General features: G+C 51.4%; 1 protein-coding gene across 2 annotated transcripts in view; it reads right to left on the bottom strand.

Moving 5' to 3' along the window:
• Positions 1–21,093, bottom strand: part of WIPI1 (WD repeat domain, phosphoinositide interacting 1) — a 30,287-nt gene extending 9,194 nt beyond the window's left edge. For both annotated transcript variants that reach the window (XM_036837994.1, XM_036837995.1), the window contains exons 1-8: positions 20,927–21,093; positions 16,388–16,470; positions 14,858–15,027; positions 10,822–10,918; positions 4,653–4,750; positions 3,911–4,003; positions 3,154–3,224; positions 1,915–2,022 (exon numbers count right to left, since the gene is read on the bottom strand). In XM_036837994.1, coding sequence (XP_036693889.1) covers positions 1,915–2,022; positions 3,154–3,224; positions 3,911–4,003; positions 4,653–4,750; positions 10,822–10,918; positions 14,858–15,027; positions 16,388–16,470; positions 20,927–21,006 — 800 coding nt within the window. In that variant the 5' untranslated portion in view covers positions 21,007–21,093. The remainder of the gene's footprint in view (positions 1–1,914; positions 2,023–3,153; positions 3,225–3,910; positions 4,004–4,652; positions 4,751–10,821; positions 10,919–14,857; positions 15,028–16,387; positions 16,471–20,926) is intronic.
• Positions 21,094–22,931: the final 1,838 nt, after the last annotated feature.

Genomic DNA, 22,931 nt, shown 5'->3' on the forward strand with positions numbered 1-22,931 from the left:
GGGGGTGTCAGGAGACACGCGGTGTCCGAAGGCCCCCTAGGAAGGTGTGAGCCGTGTCCTGGGCTGCGCGGGGCAGGGTCTGGGCCCCAGGGGCAGGCTGGGTGACGTGGCACTGCCACGGCCGAGGCCTGGGTGGAGGAGACCCTTCACCGCTTTCCCGGGAGAAACGGGCTGCACCTGCGCTGGTGCCCACACGACAGCGGGCGGAATCCCTAGGAGGGGCCCCAGGGTGCCACGGCCTGGTCCCCGGAGCCCGTGCCAGTGAGGAGGCCGCAGCCCCGTGACTGTGTCACGTCGTACGGCCCAGGTGACTGCGGGGGGAGATGATCCAGACGGCTTTAGCCAATCGCACGAGCCTTCAAAGCAGAGGGCTTTCCCCAGCCAGAGGCAGGAGGGAAATTCAGCGGAATCAGGAGCTTAGAAGGAATCGGCGTGACCTTGCTGGTTTGAAGGCCGCGTGAGGAGGGGCGAGGAGCCGGAGGCCATCAGGGGGGCAGGGGCTTCGCTGCTGCAACGCGAGGGCCTGAATTCCTGCCGACGACCAGGACGACCCGGAACGGGGAGGGTCCCGAGCTCAGGCAGGCGGTGGCAACACCCGCACCGCAGCCTCGCGACCCTGAGTGCAGCCCGAGCCCTGCCACCCCGGGCGGCCGCCCCTGCCTGGCAGCACCACGGGGCCGTGAAGGCGTGCTGCTTTACGCCATGAAGTTTGTGATGATCTATTGCAGCGGCAACAGGAAACAGAAACACGCACCCCGGCTGCAGCCCAGCACACGCTCTACGCCATCGACCCCACTCCTCTCCTCTCACGGGCACGGCAGCGGCCCTGGAAGGATCTGCCAGGCCCTCAGTGCTGGGGGTGACGAATACACGCAGACCCCAGAGACGCTGCGGGGTCAGCTCCAGATCGCAGCGATAAAGCATGTCGCACACGTGTGTATAAAAGTGATGTTTACACTATCCTGCAGTCTAGTAAGCGTGCAGTGGCATGACGTCTAACAAACAACGTGCGGGACTTCCCTGGTGGTCCAGTGGTTAGGACTCCGTGCTTGCATCGCAGGAGGCCTGGGTTCAGTCCCTGGTCGGGGAACTAAGATCCTGCATGCCTCACGGCACGGCCAAAAAAGAAAGTACAGTACTTGGAGCCAGATTACAGAGATTCATATCTGAGCCCCACCTCAAAAAAACTCAATTTGATAAAATAAAAAAAAAATGTGCATTCCTTATTTCTGACCATCATGTGGACCTTCAGTGAGTCGTAATCTTTTTGCAATGGTAACATCAAAGATCACTGATCACAGGTCACCACGACAAATAGAATAATCATGAAAAAGCTTGAAAAATGTTGAGGATGATCAAAACGTGACACAGAGACACGAAGTGAGCAAAGGCTCTGGGGAAAATGGCACTGATGGACTTGCTCGAGGCAGGGCTGCCACAAACCTTCAGTTTGTAAAAAATGCAGAATCTGCGAAGCACAACAAAGCTCGAAGCGACAACACGAGGTTGGCCTGTGCATCATGGTATTTGTAGCGAGACTAGCAAACACTCTCTAGCGTTTACTCCGTGCCCGGCACGACGCTGCGTGCCTTCAGTCCAGGCACTCACAACAGGCCCAAGAGGCGTATATGATCATTAATATTTTAGGTTTGGCGGACGAGGAAACAGAAGTACAGACAGATTAGAACACCTGCCCGAGGCCTCGCCGCTCACACGGGGCAGAGTCGGGCTGCAAACTCAGGAGGGCGACCCCAGCTCACATCACCTAGTCTTTGCTGACACTCACTCCCCACGTTGGCGGGGACAGAACGAGTAAAGCCAAGTCCGTGGCGTTGACAGAGAGAAGAAGTCATGTGCGCTGGCGGGACAACCAGGATCTGACTCCTTTAGTGTAACGAGCGTTTCGTGTCCTACCTGCTGGCGAGGTGCTCCAGCTTGAAGATGTGTACAGTCTCCGTGTTGCTTGAAGCACAGAGGAGTTGCGAGTCCATGCTGAAAGCCAGAGAGCTGATCGTCACGTACCTGGAAACACAGCCACACAGGGATGGGTGAGCCCGGGGAACGAGGGTAACAGCCTGAGAGTACAAAAGTCAGCTTCACGTATATGTGTAAGAAAACCTACATGTATCCCGAAGAGTTTGAGCACAGGCAGACCTCGTTTTATTGGGCTTCGCTTTAGGATGCTTCGCAGATACTGCGTTTTTTTTTTTACAAACTGAAGGTTTGTGGCAGCCCTGCCTCGAGCAAGTCCATCGGTGCCATTTCCCCCACAGCCTTTGCTCGCTTCGCGTCTCTGTGTCACGTTTTGATCACCCTCAACATTTTTCAAGCTTTTTCATGATTATTCTATTTGTCGTGGTGGCCTGTGATCAGTGGTCTTTGGTGTGACGACTGCAAACAGATTACGACTCGCTGAAGGCTCGGGTGATGGTCAGCATTGTTTAGCAATACAGCATTTTTAAAATTAAGGCATGAACATTTTTTTTTAGACTCATGCCATCATCGCACACTTAACAGACTGCAGGATAGTGTAAACATCACTTTCATAGGTACGAGGAAACCAAGAAATGTGCGTGACGCGCTTTATGGTGATACTGGCTTTACTGCGGTGGTCTGGGATGGAACCCACGCCATCTCCGAGGTCTGCCTGTGTTTTCTAAAATCCCTTTGACACTGTATCGTTCATACTTTGAAATTAACATCGGAAAGAGTCACACTGGGTCGCTTCTCAGGTGAGAAGAAACCAAGCACCGCCCCTTCCGGTCACGTTGGAAGTCTTCCGTCTGCGAGCCCTACAGCGGATAGGACCCAGACCATCACACTTCTCTATTCCGCGGGGGGAGGATCCGCAGTTACTTTCGGGCCGCGACTCCCTCGCTCGTCTCACTTCTCCGCGACGGGCCGCCCTGGGGCGCGTCAAGAAAGGGCTCCCCAGGCTGGAGGCCCAGGTCACAAAGCCCCCCTCGGCTCTCAGGTGTTCTGAGTGCTCAGCGGGGCCTCTAGTCAGTCACCTGAGAAAGGACCATCATCCCTCCTCCCGGGCAGGGCGAGGGGCGCACACAGCCCCTCTGTCCTCTCCCCGGACGGCTGCCAGCCGTCCGCCGCAGGACCCCTGTGCGTACTCTACAATGGGTTTGTACGACGAGCACAGACCTTTTCATGCCTCTCCGAAACTCATAGAGCTTCTGCCCATCGGGAACCGAGAACACCCGGATGACAGTGCCCTGGAAGAGAAAGCAGGTAGGCGTTTCGCACCGTGAACGGCTTCAGGCAGACACGTCCCTTTGGAGACGAGCCTGTTTGCTTGGCTTTGAGCGCCTGTCTCAGGAGAGGAAGCAGCCAGGGCCGTGCACGGAGGCCCTTCTGCGTGCGTGCTGCATAAACCGTTCTCGGAAGGCGAGCGGAACAGCCTCTGTCTCCCTGCCCCTCCCCACCCGAGCCCAAGGCGCTGGCGCGCCCGTTCAGTCTGCTCTGGCCCCCGCAGACATTCAATCTCTGCCCGTCAAAAATACACCTGTTTTCCGTGGCATCTGAAATTCAACTCGATCACCTTCCCTGGTTATTCCAGACGGAAGATGTCAGTCTCTCCTGCTGAACAGCCAAGCATTTTGTTTCTACTGTGTTTATGGAACGCGGCATCTCTCCGTATCTGTGATGATGGGCACGCACGTTTCTTAATCAGACCGCAAGGTTCTGGGCAAAGCGGCTTGTGCCCTGCACAGCAGAGGCCCTTGGTCGGCCGAGTTAATAAATGCAGCGCCTCACGCAGGGGCCGGAAGGCCTCCCTCCGGAGTGAGGTCTGAGCGCTGGGGTCACCGGGCCCCTTCCACCAGCTCTTTGGGGCCCAGCGCCCCCGGCACCCCGCCCCCCCCCCCCCAGCAGGAGGCGGGCGAGCCCCTGAGGAACTCACTTTCTCCGAGGCGCTGGCCAGTCTGGAGCCCGAGGCGTTGAAGGCAATGGCGGCCAGCGCCCCCTCGTGGGCAGCAATGGTGCAGACTGTCTTCTGTTGGCGAAAAGGAAAACGGAGGTTGATGCTGGGGCAGAGGGAGGACGCTTTTCGTCTCCTCTCCCTCCTCCTTCCTTCCGAGACACCCTCCCTCCTCTGCTGGGTTCCCTGTTTCCCTCTTTCCACCAGGCCGTATGCACAGAAGCTGCACGTGGCTTCCCGGTGTATCTAGAGGCTGCTGCAAGGGCTGCTGCGTTTCTGTCCCTTTTCCTGCCCTCGGGGAGATGGGCGACCAGCCGCGTGGCCAGTGCGGCGATGTGACCGTGCTCTCCGTGATGCGGCTCTAGGGCCCGGCTTCCTGCAGCAATCCTGCCCGCTCTGTGAAGCTCGGAGAGCAGAGGGCAGGACATGGGACACGGCTGCACGCTGTCGCAGGCCGCGCCACGGCCCGGCAGGACGCACTCAACCCCGCGATGGCCCCCAGCTGCCACGGCGTCTGTCCGGGCCTGGCAGGCTGCCTTGTGGCTACGTGGACGGACGGCGATGAGGGCAAAGGGCATGACCTTCCCGTCCACACCCCACAGCGGTGGCCGGAGCTGCTTGCGCCTCTGCACCTCGTCCCCCGGCCACCGAGCCCGCCCCTCACCTGAAACTGACCACGCGGCCCGGCAGGGGGCTGGGCTGGCCGGGGTCACCGCCAACTTACCAGGGCGTGTCCGTCGTAGAGCACGATCTCGCCTGTCGTCCGGCTCCCAGGATAGGCCACGTAGGAATTGGAATGGTTGATGGACAGGGCACACAGACCTGGCGGAGAGCAAACCGCACGTGAGAAGCCGGCGTCCACGCCCGGGAAGGGCATCTGGACACGGCACCACCACAGCGCCACCTGCTGGCGAGGGGAGGAGCGGCCCTGCAGACCTCGACTCCCAGTTGATTCTTCCAATCCAAGGACCCTGATCAAGTAAATTCCCGGGACGACCTCGTGACTGGACACTGACCGTGTCCACGCCACAGCTGAGAGGTCGGAAGTGAGACTATTTTAAACGTTCTTCTTCGCACTGTGCCCCAAGGCCCTGAAGTAACATCTACTTCTCTTCCAATTCCGTTACCCTCTGGGCTACAAGCTCCTCACTGAAATAAAGGGCAGCTTGTGGTGGCCTTGCTGCAGGTGATTAAATGTCATTTTAAATTGGAGGGTGGGGAGGCTGGGTGGCTTGAGGGGAGGACCTATTTATAAATTGTTTCAGAGCCAAATGTCCTGCCTCGATAAGGGAAATGGGCCCCTCCAGAGGGGAAATTCACTTGAGGGCAGCGAAGATGGTGTGTCTGCCGTCGGGACAAACAAAAGAAACAGGACATGTTGGATTTAAGAGGCTTCAACAATATTCTGGAAGAGTAAACACCAAGTCAAACCACTGAACCAAACCGAAGCCATTTTTATTTACACGGGGATTGGAGGGGCGGGGGAGGATCCTAATAGCATTTAAGAAAAGGATTTTCACAACAGTGGTTTCCATTCATAGGGGTGTACGTGACAGAAGTGAATTCACGGAATTACCCGAACCAGAAGCATTACCAGAATAGGAACTTCGAGATCAGGCAAGAGAGGCCCTTTTTAAATAGAAAAGGTAGCTTTGTTACAGGTTAGTCTGTTAAATGGGTTTCTTGTAAAAGCATAAGAGAAACTTCAGATCAGGCTAAAATGGACCTGACCCTCATCTGTTGGGGGCAGAGAAGAGGTTAAAACAAAAGCAAACGTCGAGAATGGGAACCAAGGTCCGGCTTCCTGCTCGGGCTTTGCCGAGGACCCACCAGGCTGTGCCCTTATCACCTGCCAGGCAGCTGTGGGAGGAGGGTGACAGCCCAGTGCCCTTTCCCGCAGGCTCCCTGCAGCCCTCTCGCCTGTAAAGGGTCACCCGGCCTTAGAAGAGACCACTCATGCCTTCTCAGTTTTGCTGAATGTTACACTCCCATGACTTATTTTTTAACTGGAAGTTTGTACCTTTTGACCCCACTCAACCATTTCACACCTCTCTTCCCCCTGATCCCCAGCCTTTGGTAACCACCAGTCTGTCCTCTGCATCTGTGAGCTTGTTTGTTTTGTTTGAAGATTCCACATATAGGTGAGATCATATGGTATTTGTCTTTCTCTGCCTGACTGAATTCACGTAGCGTGATGTCCTCAAGGTCCATCCACGTCATTACAGTGGCAAGATTTCATCCTTTTTTATGGCTGAGTATTATTCCATTATATCTGTATGCCACACCTTCTTTATCCACTCATCCATCGATGGACACTTAGGTTGTTCCCATGTCTTGCCTGTTGTAAATATTGCTGCAATGAACTTTGGGCTGCAGATATCTTTTTGAGTTAGTGTCTCCATTTTCTTTGGATAAATACCCAGAAGTGGGATTGCTTAACCATAAGGTAGCTCAGTTTTCAGTTTTTTGAGGAACCTCCACACTGTTCTCCACAGCGGCTGCACCAATTTACATTCCCACCAACAGTGCACAAGGGCTCCCTTCTCTCCACACCCTCACTGACACTTGTCTCTTGTCTTTTTGATAATAGCCATTCTAATAGGTGTGAGGTGACCTTCAGAGTTGTATATTAAAATGTAAATATTTCCAGAAAGGAAGGAAGCTTAAACTTCTTCAGCTAACATGGAACTTCCTGTAACACCTAATGGAGAGTGAGTTGACATGAGATTCTGACAAGAAGGGGCCAAGGATGGTGGCGAGGGCAGGTACACCCTGCCACGTAACCACATGCCTGACAGCTCTGCCTCTGGCTCGCACCTCGGCCAGCCCACCTGAATGTAGCCAAGGGGCCGTGCATACCAACCTTTGCAACTTAATGAAGGTCCCCAGAAATGCTGAACATGAGCCCCTTTGGCTTCCTGTGGTCCAATTCTCAGACAAATCCACCCAGCTCTAAGAATGCACTTTATTTCTTGTGAAGCCCTCAAGGAAAGTAGGAAGACTTTGCTATAGGCTTAGACATTCCTGTTCTACTCGTCTTCTGTTTCTGTCACAAGTGTCCCCTGAAACCCTTTATAGGAAGGGAAATGAGCCTTTTCTTTTTTTTCTTTTTTTAAATTTATTTATTTAGCTATTTATTTTTGGCTGCGTTGGGTCTTTGTTGCTGTGCACAGGCTTTCTCTAGTTGCGGCGAGCAGGGGCTACTCTTCGTTGTGGTGCGCGGGCCTCTCACTGCGGTGGCTTCTCTTGTTGCGGAGCACGGGCTCTAGGCGTGCGAGCTTCAGTAGTTGTGGCTCACGGGCTCCAGAGTGCAGGCTCAGTAGTTGTGGCGCATGGGCTTAGCTGCTCCGCGGCATGTGGGATCTTCCTGGACCAGGGCTCGAACCCGTGTCCTCTGCATTGGCAGGTGGATTCTTAACCACTGCGCTACCAGGGAAGTCCCAGCCTTTTCTTTGATATTATTTTATAATAAAAAAGTGATAGTATAAAAAATTTGTAGAGCCCAGAAAATATAAAGAAAGAAAAAAAAAAGCACCCATAATTCTAAAACCCAGAGGCTTTTCACTATGCTCAGTATTTGAGTATATTTTCTTCCGGCCTTTTTCTTCTTTTCTTTTTTTTAAATATAAGGAGTTAGGTTTTGATGTGGCTTTTGGACTTCAGACTTGACATACATTTTCATAAATCATGGTCAGCTAAATTCCACTGAAATGGTTTGGCTGTAATCCTTCTGCAGCTGGAGAAGAAAAATGCCTGATTTCCATTCAAGAACCAATGGCACCATTGGCTGGAATTACAAGGAAATCCTGTGATTCTAAATCATTCTTACCTTGGTATTTATAGTATTATATGTCAAAATTAAAACAAGTTAACAGTGATTTATAAAATGCAGTTCCCTCTGGGTTGATTAATGGAATATGCTTTCCAGTTTTTAAAAATAGAAAGGGGAGAAATCATCTCTGTACTTACAGATGCTCTATGCTACCATTTACCCCCACCTGCATTACATTTTCAGAAAGAGCGCTCGCTGGGGAATAAGCGGCTACTCTGTCCCATTATACACATTGCTGTGTGGTGTAGACTGTTCCCCCAGTACTCCGGGAAAGCCTGTAAGGCCGACAGCATCCCCAAGTTCTGCCGTTGGCGGATTTTTTTATGGAGATTTCCACCTTCAGCTGCTCAGGGCACAGACTGCTGTGCTAGCAGGAAATTAACTTCGAGCCCCGTCTGGCCAAACCCTTTAAAGGAAGCAGCCTGCAGTCTCTGACACAACAGGAATGGGCATGACACAAACAGACAGAAGGAAGGAAATTTACAGCCGCGGCCGGTACTGAGCGTGAAGCAATCACAGGCCTCTGTATATATCACGTATTCGAAGTTCACAAAGTCAAAAGACGTTCAGAATTTGTGTGGCTAAGCCAGTCAGCCAAGAGGCCCCGTCTCCCTGTGCACCCACGAAGATTCATCAAATCAAGGGCCAGAGTTTCCATCTTACGGCTTTTTGTTCAGAGAATACATGAGAGGGTGGGAACAAATAAAGGAGACTCCTGGCCTCTGAGGATCTTATCTTCGTGGTTTTGGCCGCTCAGAGTCTGCTGGGGGTCCTTGAGCGAGGGACGGGTCATGTCACTGCAGGGAAACTCTGACCTGTCCCGAGCCTGCCCTCCTGGCTGGAGATGGACATGATGCATGGAACCGGCCGGCGGGTGAGCCTGGCCGAGCCTCGTGTGCCCAGCAAGTGGGACTTTGCTCTCACCCCCTCCCCGCCCTCGGGGAATCCTCCCCATAATAACTCTGTGGGGTAAAAAGGGTCGTCCCCATTTTACTGAAGTAGGAAGAGCTCAGGGGAAGCTGAGAGGATGATTATAAATGTCAGGATTTGAAACTGTCTTGGTCTCTCTCTCCAAAGAACGTCAGAGGTGTAATAAGACACACGTTTCGGTCTTTCAACCCATCCCTGGTCTTTCAGAAGGAAAGGCTAAATCTCTCCCCCAGCCCACTGGTAATGTTTACCTGAGGACACCTCCCATCATTTCTAAGTTGTCTTGAGATAAAACGATTCCCTTTGTGAGGCGCACACATCCTAACAGGAAGCACAAATGGCCCTACACCTGCAAACCTCCTTTCTCCCTGTTTAAACTGCAAAACTGAGGCCATCAGTGCGTTTTCTGAGCTAAGACAAATGGCTGCATTTGCTCCAAGTTAAGAGGAGACGGGCTTTTCGCCGGAGGAACGGGTTTGGCCCTGGAGGCAGGCAGCACCATCTCCTGGGCTGAGCGGCTGACGGTGTGACCGCAGGAGTGAGGGGGGCTGGCGGCTGCCCTGACCTGTGGGACGCCCGCTCGAAAGGCGGCTGGCGGTGCCCGGCTCCCCTCCTTTCAAAGAAACGGAGAGTCACAGGCAGCTTGTGAGCTTTCTGCCCACCTGGCATTGTCCCCTGCCCCCCTGAGATGTCCCCTGTCCAAAGCCGCCAGGGTCCAGCCCAGGCCCGCGGCGCCTGTGGGTTCTGCTCGGACCTCACTCACCTCCCCCGCCCTGTCAGAAGAGCACATCTTCCTTTCAGCCGTCACCCCCTGGGTCCCAAACCTTCCAAAGACGCCAGGGCCCTTGTGCACCACGTCCCATGGGTCTGGGGTTCCTGGTCTGTACCTACAGTGCCTGCTATGGTCCCGGGCACATAGCACGTCTGCAATAAACACTTTTCCAGGTTAGTTCAACCTCTCATTCCTGAAAAACAAAACAAAACTAACCCCCCGACCCCCATCCCCGGCCATGATTCCTTCACTTACCACCCTCCACCTCCACTTGTGAAACAGGCTTTAAAGTTGTTCTCTCACAGAGCTTTCTAACGGCCTCAATGGCTGTGATCTTTTCAAATACAGTACCGTTTTGTCAGGGCTGAAATTTTAAAGCACTGAAGGCAACAGCAAGGGCCATCTGTATAACTCAGATGGAGAGAAGGAAATGAGGCCAGAGGAGGAATTACTGCCCAGCAGGCCGTGAGCAGGTCACCGCCACAGACGCCACATCTGTGAGATGGGGGTTACTATTCCATTTTACAGGTGAGGAAACTGAGGCTCAAAGAGTCTAGGTGACTGAGGTCGGGCCACAGGGATCTTGAAATTCAGTGAAAGTCAACGAATTAGAAAACTGCAGTGAACTGAAGCAATCATTTAACGACACTAAGCTGGAGTGCGATTTACAAATACTGCCCTGAATCATTAGACCCGCAAACTGTTCTGGTTTGGTGGCTCCTGTCCCACCACACAACTTCCTTCTCGTTTACTTCTGCTGCCAGGGATTCACAGGATGTCATAGTTTGCCATTTCAACCTGACCAATCCCAGCTGCTCCCATTCTTAAATCAGGAAAATGTATTAAACAGTGTTACATCTGAGAATTTAATACAGTCCAACTTCCTAGCACATCACCCACGTGGAGAGAATTGTCTGTAACGTAAGAAAACACATTTCTTTTCAGTTTGGATTGTCTGTCTCCTGGTCAGGTAGAACCCACTTTTCATTATGACGTCTGCTCTATACTGAACAACCAGCAAAGATAACTAGGGGTGAACACCTTGCAACGTCAGAGGCAGGACATCTCCTACATGTCTGCCTAAATGCTTTGACACGTTTGCTGAGAACGGGTCCCAGGGGAAAGGAGTTTCTCCCAGGCTACAGGGAAGGTCACACGGCCTTCCTGCAGGACGCATGGCCTAATATAATCTGAATCTGCCGCCGTTAAGACAAAGCTTCAAGGCAAACACCACAAAGATTTATAAAGCAATGAAGGACAAACGCTGCTTCGGGTTTTCAGTTTGGGTGGAAACACAGCTGGTGCAAAGGAGCGCCCGGACACGAGATCTGGGGGCACCTGGTCCGGGCTGGGGCTCACCTGTCGGGTTTGGAGGAATATCCAGGATGGTCTTCAAAAGCTTCATGTCCTTAATGTTGTGAATGTAAATGGACTCCTCCAGGCAAACGAGCAGCCTCTGAAATCACACAGACCCATCAATCTATCGGGGCTGATTCCTCGAAAAGGGCCCGACCATCCCGAGATCACTCCTCTTTCCTGTGAATCCTAACTCGATTGTAAGCCGAAAGGGGGAGGAATTTTCACACTCAGTTTGAAGCTTACGTTACGTGCGCACAGCCGCGTATATATCACCATCCACCTGGACGGAAGCACTGAATACAGGATCTTAGGAAATTACACTTAGAAATTGAGATTTCCTTTTTATTCTATTTTTTTTTGTACTTTTCCCTCTCCTCAGTCCAGGGAATCCTGGACACTTCCTGGTCAGACTCCCTTTGCCAGTGAAGACACTTCCGGGTAAACTTTTCGGTTCCCCTTCCCATCAGACGGGCCCCCTTCGATGTTCAGGGCCGAGTCCCATCTTGTCCGGATGTGGGTTCCTTGTCCCCCTCTGCATCTCCCGGGGTTACGCTCCCCCTCCCCACATGACGCCAGCTGGAACTATGATCCACCCAAACGCTCGCCCAGACCCACTCGTGCGCCCTCGCTCCAGCCCTGGCGAAGGGAACCCGAGACACCCTCCAGCCCTCACGGGACACCCCGCCCAGCGCCCCCGCCCCGCGGTCCCCCTGGGATGGGCTCCTCTCCCCGGGGCTCCCCCTTCCCAGTGCCCGGACACCCTTCTCTTTTTCTTCAAAGGAAACTTGTCAGGTTTCCAGTCTCTTTCCGAGGGCCCCGCGGAAGCAGGCCTCGGGGTTAAGGTGTCAGGTGCCTAGAGGAGCAGAAAGCCCGGCTCCGCACAGCGCAGGTGCCGGGTGCGAGCGCGGGGCCCTTGGGAAGGGGCTTTTGGTGCAGGGGCTACTGCCCTTCCACAGCCCCCCCTGCTCCTGCCGCCTCGGCTTCCTTCAGGCCGGCGCTTCTCAGACCCCGATGAGCGCCTGGCATCCCAGGGGCAAGGCCTGGGCTCTGCCTGGAGACCCTCGTCCAGGGGGGTTTCAACACGGACCCCAGACGTGAGGACCGCTGCTCCCGGGCCAGATCCTTTCATCCCAGGGAACAACTCTTGGAAAGGAAGGGACCTAAAAATACTACTAAGAAGCGGTGGGTTCCCCTTCTGGGAAAAGCCTGCGATGCTGTTTTCCCAGTAAGGCTTTTCCCAGCTCAGAATTTTTCGGGAGACTGTCACTTGAACCAAGCGGAAAGATAACATTGAAACACTTTTCTCAGGTTTATTTAAGGCTCTGTGGCCACAGCGCTGGGTGCAGAGGGGTGATAAAAAAGATTCTAACAGGGTCTCCAAATTGATGGCATATATCAGTGCTTCTCCGTAAAATATACAGTCCCTGATTTACCGCACCGCTTTGCCTTTCGCCTGCACTTGCTACGGTTTGGACTAGAGTGCTCTATGCTTGTTGATGTTTGTGGGTTCGGGTTCGCTCCTGTGTCCCCGCCCCGAGCCCCACGTGCGACCCCAGAATTCGGGGTCTTCACCGTGCCCCTTCCTGCAAGGGCAGCCTCCACTCCTAGCTTCTCTGGCCTCGTCTGCATCTTTCCCACCAGCTCTTACAGCACCATCTGCTCTGTGGTCCACTCGGCCGGAGGTCACCCCCCCCCAAGGGAAACACAGAGGGAACAGTGAGGGGCAAAGAGGAGGCACTTCGTCTGTGTTTCACGTGAGGGCTCGTTCCTGGGGTGAGCGCAACCCTGGCAATGGCTCCCTTTACTAATCAGTCTCCGGTCTCAGCAGAACCCTGGGCTGGCATCCAGCTCAGCTCATTCCCTGTCACCCTGGCTCTCATCTACTTGTCTAGGTCCTAGAAGTAAAAACTCCTTTTGTCAACTAGAGAATTATTTACAGCGTCTGCCCTTGGAGGCTTCCATCCAATCAATCTCCATCTGGGTAACGAGGGCCCCTCGGAACAGATGGTCAAAGAACTGTGGACATTTACAAATCCAAATACATCTGGTTTATTGTCTTTATTCCACAGAATACCTTTCCTCTATTAGTAGAAGGGGATTAACAGCAACTAAAAATGAAACAGATCACAATTACTGAATATTCTTCCTTTCTACAGATTCAGAGGATAATAGGGGTTTTCTTTCTTCTTAACTCCCCACACAAATCTTGGACTTTTTTCCTGTTTTTCAGAAAGGAACTGCACAGCCTGAGGACCTGATGAAATAGACAGAGTAGCCTCTATTTTCACGTCCTCCTGGGGCGGGGGGGAGCACCAGGACCCTGGCCTAGCAGGGAGGGGACTCTAGCAGCCCCGTAAACCAAAAGTGAAGTCCCAAATCTGAATGTTTTTAAGAGAAGCAAACCCCGAAGACTTCCCAGACCTGTTTCAAATCATCTTCTTAGCAGAAGAAATGCTAAAGGAAGAGAGCCCTGCTCGGCCTGGGGTCCAGTTGGCTTGGCTGTGAACAGCGGAGAAGTTCTAGGTGCCGTGATGTTCTTTAGGAGATGCGGCAGGGGAACTTTGAAGTTAATGAGTGTTTTATTGAGGAGAGGGCGGCACCTAAAGGTTAACAGTCCCATTTGCTGATGAAGATATCAGAGAGCAAGCAAGAGAGACATTATACAAATAAATACCGTGGATACCATTTGAGGGTTCTGATCATTACGGGATATTTGCCTAAACAGTCTTAATTTTTATACCCTGGCCATCAACGTATGCAAAGATAAAACGTCCTGCAAAGAAATTTAATGTGCAACCAAGAGATTTCAGAGACAGCACTGGAGCCAAGAATTGTGCTTAAAAGCCTTCAAGTTGAAAACCCTCAAACTGCCTTTCCCTCTCTTGCCAAGAACTGGGCTTATCTTCTTTATCTCCGGCTACTCCTTGCTTTTAAAAAACGTCGTATTCTATTTCTCAGGCCATTTTCTACCGCCCTGCTTTATACAGACTTGAATGGATAGGCAGTCAAAATAGTGGATCAACCCAAAGAAACAATCTCTTCCTTCTCATAAACTTAAGACAGCACTTTGTCTCATTTGTTTAAAAAAAAAAAAAAAAAGTAAGTACTTAATAGTTTAGGTACAAAGGAGAAAATGATGTCCTCAGTGAAGGCAAGGACCTCCAGCACCCTGGGAGTATTTAATTGAATACACAGATCTGCTCTGTCATATAAAGAACCGATTTATTTGTTTTTGTATTTAATAGGCAGCCAGGAAACAGATATTCACTGAGCATTTTTCTACCGGACACTGTCTTTTCTACCAGGCCTTACCGTAGTGAGTAAAATGGATACAGTCGCTGCCCTCAATGGATTTAAAATCTAATAATTCAAGGGAAACTCGGCTAATACCCCCAAATGCTTATTTAACAGGAACTTACAGTTTTCAAAAGAATGTATATTGCACGTTTGAGATAAGACTAACCCTTCCTCCAACAAAGAAAACACCACCAGAAACATCTTCAAGGGTTAGCCGGGAGAAAGAAAAGGAGCGGCCTGGGACTCGGTCCCAGCAAGAAGAGGGACAGTTTCACCGACTTTAGGGCTTCAGCACTAACCCAGGAGTCCCACGCTTTCTCTCCAGGAGCTTATTCTGACAGGAGTGACCACCAGCCGGCAACGAATGCCACCATCTAGGGCCCAAACAAGAAGGGCGTCCCTCTGGTTTAAGGTGCCCCTGCAGTGGCTCACGGGACAGATTCTGAGCCAGGGTTCCACCCAGCCTGGCTCCAGGGGGACCGCGTTCGCCTAGCCGGTGGCGGCTGTTTGAGAAATCACACCAGGCGGAAGGACCGGGGCCCGGGGGCGGTCTCACCGCCTAGACAAGTGTGTGCGGCGTAGACTCAAACCACGGCCGCATAATCCTCGGCCTGAGTTTTAAAACCCCCGACAGAGCTGGATACTGGCGAGAGATGACCACCCTGAGAGGTGCTCCTCTTTTTCCTTGGTCCCCAGCGGCGGGAGCCTTGCGACCCGGAGGGACGCCCCAGCCCCTTACCTGCCGGTTCAGCCTGACGGACAAGACGTTACTGGAGTAGCCGTAGCTGCAGATCTCCGTGCCCTTCTTGAAGTGGTACACGTTCATCTGGCGAGGCTTCGTGCGGCTCACGACCACCACGAGGCTGCTGGAGAAGAGGCGCTCCACGATGCAGACGTCGGGGATGTCATCTGCGGCCGGGGGGGGGGCGCACACGTCAGCCGGCGGCCTCCTCGGGGTCCTCCCCCACCCCCACCCCCACCCCCGACCGCCTGCCTGCAGAGATTCCCCGCCCCTTCCCTCGACAGTGAACTTTAACCCGTTTCCCAAGTTCCCAGGCCCTTTCCACCATTGGCAGTCAGGCAGACCCCGGCGATCAGAACATAAAGCCGGGCTTTCCAGAACATCCCCCGATGCCCTCCGCGGCTGGAATCACAGCCCCGCCCCCGGGGCCGCTGTCCTCTCCGCAGAACATATCTGGGAGGTTTGGATCAATCCACTCTTTCTCCACGAGAGGTTTCAAAGTGGTAACTACTCTGCCGGGAGGCTCTGCTTTCGGAATTCTTCTGGTCCCTGTTGCTGAAAGGTACAGGTGCCACCATGATGGGGGAGGGGCGGGGGCAGGAACACAGTGAATTCTGTGCCTCGTGCCCGTCTTGCTGTGCTCCCTGACTCTGTCCGGAATCCCTTTCCTGTTGATAATACCCCGGACATCTGTGCTATGACCAGGGAAGTCCTTCTGCGCCCAGGAAGAAGGTAAATCAGGAAGCCTCTTGAGCGCCTGTAGACAGGAGGCCTCCGTGTCTTTCTGGGAACATTCTTTTCACATGCCTGCCTTTCTTGGGCTCCAGCAAGTCCCATAGGGAACAACGCAGGACAGATACAGAGCAGAATCTTCACAAAAATGTTATAATAAAAATAACATCTTACAAATGAATTGGGAGCCTAAGATATTATTTGCCAAGCCACTTTCTTTCCAGGGAATCCAGAGTGTGTTTTCATCAATATGATGGTGGCATAAACAACAACCTTCCCTGAGACAATGAGAGAGGCACATTTCTATGCTGGACTTGTTTTTAATATTCACAAGAAGTACTTCAATGTCTTTGATATGGACTCTGTGAATGGGAGACTACTGCTTTATTAAAACAAGGAAAATACTTCCATGACTGAATGAATGTTACCAATATTCTACAGTGCCAATAAAAGGGCAAAAAAAAAAAATCGTAAGTGAACTTTCAGTTCGACAGTTATAAAAACTGATGACCGTGCATATGAGTATACGAAAAAGTGTCAACAATACAGATTCAATGGATTTCTTAATGTAAAAAGAGAATGTTACTTAAGCTATTGCCAAATCTTACTAGTGTTTCATGGTGGTGTTTTTTTTTAAAGCAAGTGGAAACAATGATTTATATTTAAATCTGAAAAACTACTGACTCTGTAAGCTTGAGGGTTAGTGGAGGGAAACGCAGAAAGCTGAGAAGTGCCCCAGCTTAGAGTCTAGAGGGCGGATTTGGTGCCCTGAGATTCTCACACACACACACTTACTGCTTCCATGGACGTGGTCAAGCTGCTCCACAGAACTCAAAGAAAACAGCTTATAACCAGATTTGGTTCCAATCGCGAGGGATCTGTGAAGGCAAGGACAGCCTGGGAATGACAAAAGGTACTGGGTCCAACCATAGGTGGGTCTGAAGAGAGACACCCTCCGTCCCTCGAGCCTCATAGGGGACAGATAAACATACAGCCTCAGGAGCCGAGACATTTGATCACTTTCTAGACGGTGAAGCAAGCATGCCTTGTCAGGTGGGCAGGTCCAGCCGAAAGGAAGAAGTCAAAGACAACTACATACAAGCATGAGAAATGGTTAAGAGACCGGAAACTGAATGCGCTCTATCGGCAAACGAAGTGTCAAACCCACCAGGGACCATGCTTTCCCAGCTGGGCAGAAATAGGAAAAATGGCATGTTTGACAATATTCATCACAGTGGTACCAAGAGGTAAATTATTTTTTTTCTTTCCTTCCTTCCTTCCTTCCTCCCTTCTCTCCTTCCTTCACTTTCTTCCTTCCCTCCCTCCGTCCTTCCTTCCTCCTTTCTTTCTTTCTTTCTTTCTTGCTTAAAAAAGAAATACGTGGGGCTTCCCTGGTGGCGCAGTGGTTGAGAATCTGCCTGCCAATGCAGGGGACACGGGTTCGAGCCCTGGTCTGGGAAGATCCCACATGCCGCGGAGCAACTGGGCCCGTGAGCCACAGCTGCTGAGCCTGCGCGTCTGGAGCCTGTGCTCCGCAACAAGAGAGGCCGCGATAGTGAGAGGCCCGCGCACCGCGATGAAGAGTGGTCCCCGCTTGCCACAACTAGAGAAAGCCCTAGCGCGGAAACGAAGACCCAACATAGCAATCAATCAATCAATCAATCAATCTTTAAAAAAAAAAAAAAAGAACTACGTGATCTTAGAAGACACAGTAGGTCATTAGCAGGCAAAATTTAATAGATGCTTCCTTCCATCACTTTCCATGAAAGCATCTCAGATACTTTATACCAGTGGTTCTCATCCCTGGCTGCACATTAAACTCACCTGGGAAGTTTTAAGAAAAATACTGATGACTGTCTACCCTGCTCCTCCAACCCTGTGCTTTTTATTTAATTGGCTTTCTTTCTTTCTCTTTTTTTTTTCAGTTCAAGTACTTTCATGGGCAGCCATGGTTGAGAACTGCCTTATCCTCAGCTCCACAAAGCCAGCACTGCCACCTACCAACAGAGCAAAATCTAAACCTTATCTGGGACAAAGGGGGCTAAAAGAATTTTGTCTTTTTTTTTTTTTTTAATTTTTTGGCCGCGCAGTGCAGCATGTGGGATCTTAGTTTCCTGACCAGGGATCAAACCCACGTCCCCTGCATTGGAAGTGCAGAGCTTTAACCACTGGACCGCCAGGGAAGTCCAGAATCTTGTCTTCTTAAGTTTTCACTCTTCAACCGATAGATACAGAGTGTGCACCCAGGTTTCCTTGGCCCCAGGATGAAAGCAAATGGGTCAGTTTTGTTCGGCAGCTGAGAATTCCTATCCAGCTCTCTCCTGCTTTGCCCTCAACACCTCAGCGATGACCAAAATCTTACCCAGAGCACCCTCAGAATAAGCCATCGGACCCTGACCCCTGGGAAATGGGATGTCAGGGCTGAAATGGACCTTAAAATGGTCCTATGTAGACCTAACAAGTAGTCCAACTCCCTCATTCAAAATAAACGTATGAAAAGGTGAGCTTCGCTCTTCACAGGGAGACATAGACTAAAATAAGCAGCTTACTGCTACAAGCCTGGATGGCCAAGGCTCTTGTTTCACTAGCCTAAAAAAGAGAAGGTCATATGATTCTCCCTGGAATTTTTTTTTTTTCAACCCTAACATTTGTTCTTCCCTGGGATGGCAGTTGACTTCTAATCAGCAAGGTGGCTGCTTCTGCCGCTTCACCCCCCGCACCCCCACCCCGCCCCCCACAACCGACCTGCTGAGCAGCTAACCTGGGGGATTAGACGTTTGCATCAGGCAACAGTGCGCTTAGAACTGGGGCTTGGCTTCTAATGACAACAAACTCGAAAGGCCAGCCAGCTGCATCTTACAACTTCAAAATATACATACTCCATAGGGATCACTGCTCCTAAACCTTCTTCCCATAAACTTTTTTCACATAAATATGTGTGCATTTAGTTGCAAACCAAGGTTTCTAAAGCTTGCAAGTAAGGGGAAAAATGTTGTAATTAGAGTCTTATAATATTAACCAAAAGATCTGGCAACTTAAAATAACTTTCAAACATATGCCCTGCTCCACACGAATTTTAAATATGGGAAATGGCAGTGTGATCACTGTTGTGCTTTAAATGGTTGATCAATGACCACAAAAAACTCTGAATCAAGGAATTCAGACTAAACCCTTATTTCATTCATAAGGCCTTTTTGTAGGAAGAAAAAAAATTCTCATCACCTCTCATGAAAATGGGATTTGGGACAAATACATACCACGAATCAAATGAAAAAACACACCCAAATTGTCTGGCACAGGGCCAAGCATGAAGGATGAGTGAAGACTGCTAAAGGTTAGTTGTCTTCTAACTAACCTTCTCCAGAAAAACTGGGCCCTAAATTTGGCCTATACTTATAGAAAAAGACACGCTGACACTCCGAAATGTATTCGGCAAGGGGCTTGACTTATTTTAAAATCCAATGTCATACCCTCTGAGGCTCAAAGCAACTGACTGTGACAAAAACTTTTATTTATAGGTGCGACAGAGCTGCCCAGCAGAGCCAGGAAGACAGAACTGACTGTAGGGACTAAGGAAATTAACTTCCCAAGCACCCTACGGTTTTGAAAATAACATTCTTATCCAACTGCTATAGAAAGCTGGGACTTACCTAGAGTAAAAATTAACATCCCTTTAAAAAAATGTAATAAACAATGCTACAAAGCAGAATTGAGAACATTTCCTACTAAGAAGCAAACTAGCTAGCTCCCCTCCTTAACCTGCTTTCAACTGGGAAGGCAAACGCCCAGGCATTTCAACAGCCATCCTCTCTTGCAAAATGTTTCTTACAAAACATCAGAAGTGTATCTAGACCATCATTTTTGTAAACTGTGGCTCTCAACCCATGAGAAAATAATTTAGTAAGTCACGAATGGCTTTAAAAAAAAAGAAACACAAAATACCAGAGGGTATTGCACACATTAAGAGTAAACAGCATGTTGTGAATTGCTTTTCAGTGATATTATACATATATATATGTGTGTGTGTGTGTATATACACACACATCTATATCTGGATATTGGGTAATGTTGTAGTATGTATTTCTTATTGTGGGCTGTGGTCAAGGAAAGCTTGAAAGTCCGTCCTCTAACCCAGTTGCCCAGCTACTGGATTACACGATTACACATACAGCTTTTTCGAACAAAGGTATATTGTTTGGCATAGGGTGTTTTTAAACAGAAACACAAAGGGAATGGAAGCCAGGGTTGCTTATGGTACACGATGGCCTTAATTACACCACTGAATGTTCAGTATTAGCATAGCCCAGGCACAGACGGCCAACACACACCTGAAGCCGACTCCAAACAAGGAGCACAACAGAGACTGGTACAGCAGGAAATGGGAAACTGGGAAGAGGTCATCACTGCCTAATGCTCTGGGTGCACATTCCAAAGAGATTATTCCATACGGTGCCCAGAGCTGGCGTCTAACAATCCCATGAAAAGAGGTAAGGGAGCAGGAGTTTTCTTCTAAGGGACATCTTCCAGATGTCTGAAACACAGTTCAGCAACTCCCGGCTCTCTGGCCAAAGTCCCAATGGGAACATCAAGGTGAAACGTTAAAAATCCAGTCAAAAAGCAACAGAGTGGAGCTCGTGCTTCTCCCGGAAGGCAGCCTGGGCCGGGAAAGGGCTCCGGACTCCCAGGAGGCGGCCCGGCCTCTCCAGTGGGCTACGTGAAGACACACTGAGAGCAGTGGAGAGGTTCCTGACACCCAGATCCGGCGGGCGAGGTGCCCTGCGCTGGGGCTGGGACCGGGGCTGGCCTGGCCGCAGGGATAGGCTGCCTCTGAGTCATTGGCCCTGCCCAGATGCCACGTTGAGATGCTCAAGGACAAATGGGAAAGTTTTTCCTGTACTCCCATCTTCCTGGGCCCCAACTACCTCGCCTTGGGTCAGCTTGCAACTTCCCCGTCCTCTCCCATCTCCTTTGCTTTGGCCTCTGCCCCTCCTTCCCCAGACCCCCACTTTGGTCACTACCCCGCCCCCCCCCGTCCCCCCACGTACCTTAGCCTCCTTCAGCCCCACTCCCCCGGCTAACTCCCTCCTTCTCCCCCGGCCGGGCCCTCCTGGCTCTCCGCCGGCAGCGGGCGATGGGGGTGCTCAGCCCCCTCCTGGAGGACGGGGAGGCCGAGGGGGCGGTCCGGGGGCCCGCACCGGTCCGGGCAGCACCGGCCGTCCGCCGAGGCCTCTGGGGGCGTAGGCCCGCGCCTCCTGCACAAGTTGCCAACTGGACGGCACCCCCGATCGCGACTTTTCTCCCCCACCTCCCGGCAGGGCAGGCGCCTCGGCTTACGTGCAGTCCTGGTTGAAAGAGAAGCAGCTGAGCGCCTCCTCGACCCCGCCCGAGGGGCCGTCTGCGGCCCCGGCCTCCATCAGGGGGTCGACCCGGGAAGCCGCCGCTCCGAGCGGGCGACAGCCACCTCAGCAGCCCGCTGGCGCCGGCCCCGCGGGCCGGGTTGTCCGCCCCCTCCGCCCCCGGCCCCGCCCCCGGCCCCGCCCGGGCCCCGCGTCGCCCCGCCCCTCCTCGCTCAGCTCCGCCCCACCCCGCCCCCTCCTGCCGGTCCCGCGGACCCAGCCACCGAGAGGGCGGGGTCCCCACTGCCGGCCTCCATTGGTCGTGAGCCCACGCCCCGGCTCACTCTTGGCCAATTGGCGACGGCTGTGGGCGGAACCGCCCTGCTGGCGACCCGCCCCCAACTCCGAGACGCGGCTTGCCATTGGGCAAAGGCGCGTGACGCCAAGGCTGCAGGCCACGTGGCGGTGTTTTCATTGCCAGGGCGGCGGGGCAGCTGGGCTCGGCCTGCAGGCTCTGGTCCGGCGTCTGCGTCGCGGCCGCGGCAAAGCAGACAGGCGGGCGCGCTCGTTCCGACCCCACCCAACCCCGTGTCCTGGGTAACACTCCGTTTATTAAACTTACAGTTTAGTAGAGAGCGTTGGACGCCAAAGCCCCACCTTCTTGTAGAGTCTTCAAGCTGTTTAGAAAACTGTTTCTAACAGGAGGATGCTGAGGCCAGATAGGTAGGACGTCATCTTATCCATTGTCCGTTGAGAACTCTTACCACAGGTCAAGCACCGTGTTAACAATGTGTATTATCTCATTGAATTCTTACAAAACTTTGGGAGGAAAGTATAATTATGCCCAATTTAAAGAAGCCGTAACTGAAGCACAGAACTGCTAAACAATTCTGCCTGAAGTAACACAATAAATGGTAAAATGTGGTTTTGTCTGATTTCAAGACCCGTGCACCAACGATTCTGCTAGACAGTTTTTGGCAAAACCTATCTGATCTGTAGCTGAAAAAATGAAAGAAAATGTGTATAGGATGTTGTATTTTATGAAAAGGATGAAGTCTTGAAGACAGCACAGTAAAAAACTCATGTAATTCGAGGTGAATCCAAACGGTCTCTCTTCCCAAGATGAATACATGTTGCCATGTAGAATTATCAACACAACTAATGAATCAGTAGCTCTGCTAGTTTTGGATGTATATAATTACTGACGAATTTTTTTTAAAGACTTTCTTTTTTAAATTAATTAATTATTTATTTATTTTTATTTATGGCTGTGTTGAGTCTTCGTTTCTGTGTGAGGGCTTTCTCTAGCTGTGGCGAGCGGGGGCCACTCTTCATCGCGGTGCGCGGGCCCCTCACGCGGCCTCTCTTGTTGTGGAGCACAGGCTCCAGACGCGCAGGCTCAGTAGTTGTGGCTCACGGGCCCAGTTGCTCCGCGGCATTTCGGATCTTCCCAGACCAGGGCTCCCCGTGTCCGCTGCATTGGCAGGCAGATTCTCAACCACTGCGCCACCAGGGAAGCCCTACTGACGAATTTTTAATTCATGCTTTTCAAATTTTGAGACGAAGTGATATTTTATTGTTGTTGTTGTACGACTGCATTTCAGACTGGTATAATTCAAATTTTCTATTTTGTGACAAAACTGTGTATATATATATAGGAAACTTGGACCTACAGTGGGTGAGCGAAGAGCACTGTTTCTCTTAAGCTTTTCTGGTTGACTCCTGGTTTTGGTTTTCTGAAATGCAAATATAACAGTTTCTTCTTTCAGTGCTATTATTCTTTCTCTCAACTGATGTAAAAATAGTTCAGCTAACACATCTACAGATGTCGATTGCTCTTTAGTTGATTGTGAGGTGTTGTAAAAATCATCGTAAGGGAAGGAGCTGCCGCTTGGATGCTTTAATTGTGTTATCCTTGTAACGTCTCAGCTCAGAGGTGCTTTCCCTCTCCCCTCCCAGCTCAGGCAAATGCTGCAGTCCTTTTTGTTCTATTTAGAAAGCAA

This window comes from Balaenoptera musculus, chromosome 20, assembly GCF_009873245.2.
Source record: "Balaenoptera musculus isolate JJ_BM4_2016_0621 chromosome 20, mBalMus1.pri.v3, whole genome shotgun sequence".
Lineage (NCBI taxonomy): Eukaryota > Metazoa > Chordata > Mammalia > Artiodactyla > Balaenopteridae > Balaenoptera > Balaenoptera musculus.